Source organism: Lolium rigidum, chromosome 3, assembly GCF_022539505.1.
Source record: "Lolium rigidum isolate FL_2022 chromosome 3, APGP_CSIRO_Lrig_0.1, whole genome shotgun sequence".
In the NCBI taxonomy this organism is placed as follows: domain Eukaryota; kingdom Viridiplantae; phylum Streptophyta; class Magnoliopsida; order Poales; family Poaceae; genus Lolium; species Lolium rigidum.
This window is the reverse complement of record NC_061510.1, coordinates 221884359-221891102: the sequence shown is the minus strand read 5'-3', so window position 1 is coordinate 221891102 and position 6744 is coordinate 221884359. Positions and strand designations below refer to the sequence as shown.

The 6744-nt window shown below is 41.7% G+C and overlaps 1 protein-coding gene across 1 annotated transcript; it reads left to right on the top strand.

Moving 5' to 3' along the window:
- Positions 1-1987: 1987 nt before the first annotated feature.
- Positions 1988-6267, top strand: LOC124699014 (1-acyl-sn-glycerol-3-phosphate acyltransferase PLS1). Its single transcript, XM_047231393.1, has 11 exons — positions 1988-2160; positions 2416-2538; positions 2817-2856; positions 2963-3036; positions 3171-3230; positions 3910-3987; positions 4074-4232; positions 4741-4866; positions 5073-5165; positions 5276-5359; positions 5838-6267. The coding sequence occupies exons 1-11, from the start codon at positions 2080-2082 to the stop codon at positions 6042-6044; spliced, it is 1125 nt and encodes a 374-aa protein (XP_047087349.1). The 5' UTR covers positions 1988-2079; the 3' UTR covers positions 6045-6267.
- Positions 6268-6744: the final 477 nt, after the last annotated feature.

The following is a 6744-nucleotide window of genomic DNA, read 5'->3' as shown; positions in this document are numbered from 1 at the left end:
CTAAGCCCCATACGGAGGGCATTGCCGAGGAGTACCCTCGACACGCGCTGCACTCCAAGAGAAACCTATCCATACGACCATGCTACGACGAAGCAGCGGAGTGAGGAAGGGGTTGAAGCCATTATGGCTGCGGGTGGCTGGAATGTCGGACCCTCCGGTCAGGCAAGAATGGTGGTAGCTCGATGACGGTGCCACGTCTGGTCGGCAGATTGGCTCCAAGCCCGTTGGTTTTCATCCTCAACCCTTCTTTAAAAGAAAACTGGTGATATATACCTCCATTTTAGAATATAACTTGTTTTAGAAAGCTAGTTTAGTTTTTTTGAAAAGGATTATATTTTAAAACGGAGTTGGTATTAATCAAAAGGACATGTTAGGCAATGAGGCATATTTCAGACCAGCTCCAGTGTGCAAGGATGCAATGAGCCATGTAACACACCACAAGTAGCACTCATTCCGACAAGGAACATCGCCCGGAGGAGCCCTACGAGCCCCCCTCAACGCCGGATCTAGGGCTAGTGCCACCCTACCCGCAATAGTCAAGACCGTCTCACTCCAAGATCAGCCCATCCCTGCGCCCATGCTACGACGAAGTAGAGGAGTGAGGAAGGGGTTTAAGCCGTAATGGTTGCAGGTGGCTGGCGCGTGGGACCCTCCGGTGAGGCGGGAATGGTGGTAACTCAATAACGGTGCCACGTTAGGTCGACACATTGACTCCAAGCCCGTTGGTTTTCATTATCAACCCTTTTAAAAAAAACTGGTGATATATACCTCCATTTTAGAATATAACTTCTTTTAGAAAGCTAGCTTAGTTTTTTGAAAAGGATTATATTTTAGAATGGAGGTCGTAGTATTAATAAAAAAAAGACAGGTCTGGTTATGTTTTTCCGCGGTTAGCACCACCACGCAAGGAGGCACTGAGCCATGTAAAACACAGTCACTACCACTCACTCCAATAAGGAACATCACTCGGAAGAGCCATATGAGCCTCTTCAACGTTGGATCCATGGCTAGCCCCATCCTGCTCTTTAGGGAGTTGGATTCCCCACCGTATTTTGCAAACCCGCAACAGTCAAGACCGCCGCACTCTAAAAGTAGTCCATCCCTGCTTCCACGCCATGATACAATCGTCATATCAAAGTCGCTCTAACAGCTTGGACTCCACAAGCCTCTCAACAACATTAACACACAAGGAGGCACTGAACCATGTAACACATAATAACTAACACTCACTCCAATAAGAAACACCATTGGAAGGAGCCTTATGAGCCTCTTCGACACCGGATCTGGGGCTAGCGCCATCCTGCTTTTCAGGCAGCCGGATCCCCCACCGTCTTTCGCAGACCCGCAACAATTAAGACCGCCACACTCCAAGAGCAGTCCATCCCTGCCTCCATGCAACGATGCAGCGTCATATCGAAGTCACTCTAACGACTTGGACTCCACAAGCCTCTCGCCAGCGTCAGCAACACCTTCGACGAGCAGGAACATGTTAGGAGACCATTATTCCTATAATCACAGCATTTGCCTTATCACGACACCAACGGAGGAACTTAGAAAACCTAAAAAACCTAAGAGTAAACCACTCTGACAAATGAGTACCGGACATCCCCTCCCCATTGCGATACCGGAACAACGATTGGAGGGGTAGGGGAGCAGCTGAATCGCCGGCGAGAAACACTGGAACACAAATAATTTAATATTACACCATGTTTTCTTTTACTCCCTCCAATTGACATTACTTGACACTAATATTGATGTATTTAGATATATTTTAATTTTAGACACATTTCATAATAGGATACAACATTTTATAAACGAATGAAATATCGGGCGAGGCACAACATCCCGTCCCTCCCTTTTTTATTTCTGTGACAATACATCCCGTCATCATTTTTTAAGAAAAGAACACCATCGTCCTTTTTCCATCGAACCTCCTATAAAACGTACAAAGCCGTCTGACGTGCTCATCTCCTCGCCGGCGCCGGTGGAGCCGAACCACCACGCATCTCACTCATCGAACCACCGCTACCGGCGGAGAAGCGCGGTGCCTCCCAAGATTGGAGGTGGCGGCTGCCATCCATGGCGGTTCCCCTCGTGATCGTCATGCTCCCCCTCGGCCTCCTCTTCCTTCTCTCCGGCCTCATCGTCAACACCGTCCAGGTATCTCTCCCTCCTGCTGCTCGATCGACGAGACATTTCGCGCCATTTTCGGGCGGCTTCTTGTGGAGTGATCTGATTTGATCACTGCAGAAAGAGTTATCTCCTTTCCCTGTTCGGGATATCATTTCTTCCACCATTTTCTTTAATTGCTTAATTTATCTGTAGGTTGTAAAGAATGTTGTATTTGAAGCTTATTTTTTGAAGAAGATTGCATAAATTTTGAATGGTTTGTTCGCATGACCCTGAAAATCGCAGGCCATCCTATTTGTGTCAATAAGGCCCTTCTCGAAGAGCTTTTACCGGCGGGTCAACAGATTCTTAGCCGAGCTGCTGTGGCTTCAGCTCGTCTGGGTTGTGGACTGGTGGGCAGGCGTTAAGGTATGAAGATATGCTGAATGTCCTGCTGATTTCGAATTGGGTTTTCTCATTCTGTATAAGCAGTTTTTCTGGTACAACAGTAAGCTGTTTTTATTCATGCTTCAAACTTCAAAGCACGTTCAGGAATAATACTAACAAGACAAAATGAACATACTGCATACTGCTTAAGTTTTCATTATACTAACTTACATATTTCATACTATGATGTTTATGAAGCAAAGAATTCCATAACTTGTTTTATCTACTGTACCAATATAATTTCAACTCATGTTCTGCAGATACAGTTCCATGCCGACAAGGAAACATACCAGTCAATGGGTAAGAAATCGTCTTTAAAAATTCCTTGCGAGAGCTGTTGGTGCTTACATTATTTGCCATATTAGCTTATAAAAAACGTTTAATTAGCTCGTATGAAAATTTCTAGGTAAAGAGCATGCACTTGTCATATCAAATCATCGGAGCGATATTGATTGGCTTATTGGATGGATTTTGGCACAGGTTGTTATCTCTTAGACTCCTATCTTTTTACTTGCTACAAACTATTGATTTTTCTTGGGATTAATCTTATGATCTGTCTGATATAACTAATGATGAATCATCCGTGACTTCTTTTCTGGTCGACATTTCGTCAGCGCTCAGGATGCCTTGGAAGTACACTTGCTGTTATGAAAAAATCATCAAAATTTCTTCCGGTAAGTTAGCTGGATCATATGTAATTTACTCTCAACTAGTTCTTTTGACGTTAAACTGTGTGGAAAGCTATTCCTGAAAAAAATGAAACATAAACAGATAACTGGGGAGCTTAATGGTTGTTGTTTAAAGTTGGATTCCTTTTAACCAAATGTGTATCAAATACTGGTAGAAGATTTGGTATCCTTCAGATACCAATATGCCAAACTTCAAGTATCAACATAATACATGTACTTCATGTCTTTATGTGGATGTAGAATGGCGCATCGATTAATTGGTAGCTGTAGTAGCAAAATTTGGCTGGCAGAATTGACAGTTAACTGTTGTGAAAGCCGTAAATAAGTTGTTTCTGATGACATGGCTATGGGAAGCTGCCCAAAGTTGAATGGCAGGATAAATCTTCAAGAGAAGTTATCAATACGTTAGACAAGGGTATGACCAGACCATCTGGGCTCTCGTTTTGGCAGAGAATCCTAATAGGGAATTAGCAGCTTCAGTTTAGTTATGTGGAAATGACTTGGGATTTATGCCTGTAGTGCACAGTGCACTAGTCTCAGTGAAGTGCGCATCCCAGCTTTTAAATCCCCCTCGAGCATTCAGTGACATTTGAGTTTACAATCTCACGTCTTTGCTATGGTATATGTCACATTCTCAACGTTCTTTAAGTTGTTCTCCTTGCAGGTTATTGGCTGGTCCATGTGGTTTGCAGAATACCTCTTTTTGGAGAGGAACTGGGCAAAAGATGAGAATACCCTAAAAGTAAATTCTCACCTCATTTATACATCAATACATTGCATCCTAGTGTTTATGTTTATCTTGGTGGTATTGTTACTGTTTGCTTATAGTGGGGCCTCCAAAGGTTGAAGGACTTCCCCAGACCTTTTTGGTTAGCCCTTTTCGTTGAGGGTACCCGCTTCACTCCAGCAAAGCTTTTAGCAGCTCAGGAGTATGCAGTTTCACAAGGCTTGCCAGCCCCTAGAAATGTACTTATTCCACGCACTAAGGTACTTTACTATTCCCTTACTGAAATGTTTTATCCATCTAATTATTCAGGTAATATACTACGTCTGTTAATCCATGTATTCTACACCGAAATTTCATATATCTTCTCCCAATCTTACCATTGTAACCCTTCTGATAAAGTGCATATTACTCCAATCAGACACAGAAAATTGTCAAAGTTCCGAACATTTTTTGAGTAATGGTATGAACAAAAGCTAGATAAAAAGATGCAACCTTACAATAGAAAATCTTAATCGTGAGGTTCCAACATGAAAATGTAGGTTACTAGTTATTGAGAACATATGGCTGTAATACTTAGTCAAATATCGAGTGATTACCTTCTGTTTTATGAAGTGGTTGAGTAGCATGTTCATGACAGTTTAGAATAATAGGGATTGAGAATATACGATTGTATTATGCATTTTTCCTCTTTACATATTTGTACTGACATTTTTATTATTCTGCAACAATAAAGCAATGTACTTATACCTCCTATGAAATATTCTATAGGGATTTGTATCAGCTGTAAGTATTATGCGGGATTTTGTTCCAGCTATTTATGATACGACTGTAATAATTCCAAAAGATTCACCTCAACCAACAATGCTACGGATTTTGAAAGGGCAATCATCAGTGGTAAGTTTGTTAGCCTCATAATATTGATCCAGATAAATCAGAAATTTACATTGACTAAATACTGAATTCATTTTATCATTTCTCGGATCAAATATAGGTTCAACTTAATGCTGACATGAGTTGGTTATCTTCCACCGATATGAAATATTGCGTACTTCCTACTTTCGATGTCAAACAAATGTATGATTCGATCATTATTTGCGTAGATACATGTCCGCATGAAACGTCATGCTATGAGTGAGATGCCGAAATCAGAGGAAGATGTTTCAAAATGGTGCAAAGACATCTTTGTGACGAAAGTATGGGCCCATATATTTTCAGACATGTTCTAATTCTATTTATCTATGTACTTGTTGATCAATTGATTATTAAGTAAGTGCCTTTTCTCTCCTTTATTTTTGGGCCACAGGACACATTATTGGATAAGCATTTGGCCACGGGCACTTTTGATGAAGAGATTAGACCAATTGGCCGTCCGTTGAAATCATTGTTGGTAAAGCCCCAATACAATAGCATCATATTTATATTTAATACCTGAGCTACACTCATTGCAAAAGTATACGCATACAATCTGCAATAGAAGGACCACAAGGAGTCTAGGAGCCCAAATAGTATAGATGATTATTGTCTCCTAACAAACAAAAAACTTGTTATTGCTACTATGGTAGAATGTGCCGTGTGACCTGAGAATTCGAGTGATCGAAGATAATCCATGGGCTTACCTTGGAACAAGGGCTGGGTTAGCTGATGTCACAGTTGGCAGTTGCAGTTTAGAGATCCAGGGGGTGACCATCAACAGTTTTCGTGTAACTTGTGTCGTTGCAGAGAACTCTTATTTGGTAGTCGGTACTTAAAATGTTAAGTTATTTTAACTATACCATAGCTCAGTAGTTCCTTCTCAAATGAACATCTTGTAATGTATAATTATTATGCCTCTTGTAACTGACTTTCTATTTCTGCTGATGGAATAGGTGACTCTGTTTTGGTCATGCCTCCTTCTGTATGGAGCTGTACAGTTCTTCAGGTGGACTCAGCTCCTGTCGACGTGGCAAGGAGTAGGGTTCACAGCTGCAGGGCTGGCGCTGGTGACAGGACTCATGCATGTGTTCATAATGTTCTCCCAGTCAGAGCGCTCCAGCTCGGCCAGGGCAGCGCGTGACCGAGTCAAGAAAGGTTGAAAGCGGTAACGATGATGTTACTCTAGAGCCTTACCAAGGGAGCACTACCAATTTAATGCGCGCTGACCCGCATAGACTACAAACTTGGGGCTGTGAACCAGACTCAAAATTAATTTTGTTGCAGAATCGTATGGACTCAGACAGGGAGTTTACGAGATTCGGTGAAGCAGCAAGTGTGACTTTGTCAGTATGAACATGTAGAAATTTGCATTTTAGCACAGCACTGGACTGCCCTAGTCCCTAGAGTTTGGGATTGGTTGGGTTGTTTGCAGCAGCATAGGTTCATTTTGAAGACCTTTAATCACCAAATCATATTTTAATTCTTCTAGTGATTTAATAAGTTAGGATTACTCAAAGGTTAAAATAAAAAGTTAGGGTAACTCATCTGCTTCCTACAGTCTGAAAACCTAATTTATCTGCCCATTGATGTGTGGGCCCTCACAGTTAAAACAAAAAAAAACATCTCCTGCTGTTCATTGACCAGCGTAGGGTGATGCTTTTTCTTGAGCTTTTTAGTTTGTCATTGCTCTAGATACTACACCGACTTAGCATAGAACTGTAACATCCGTCTCACAATATAAACTGACTTAGTATAGAACTGGGTTAGCCAAAAATAGTACTCCATCCGTCTCACAATATAAAATGTTTTGGCTAGCTAATACAGTTCACCAAAACATCTTATATTGTGGGGTGGAAGGAA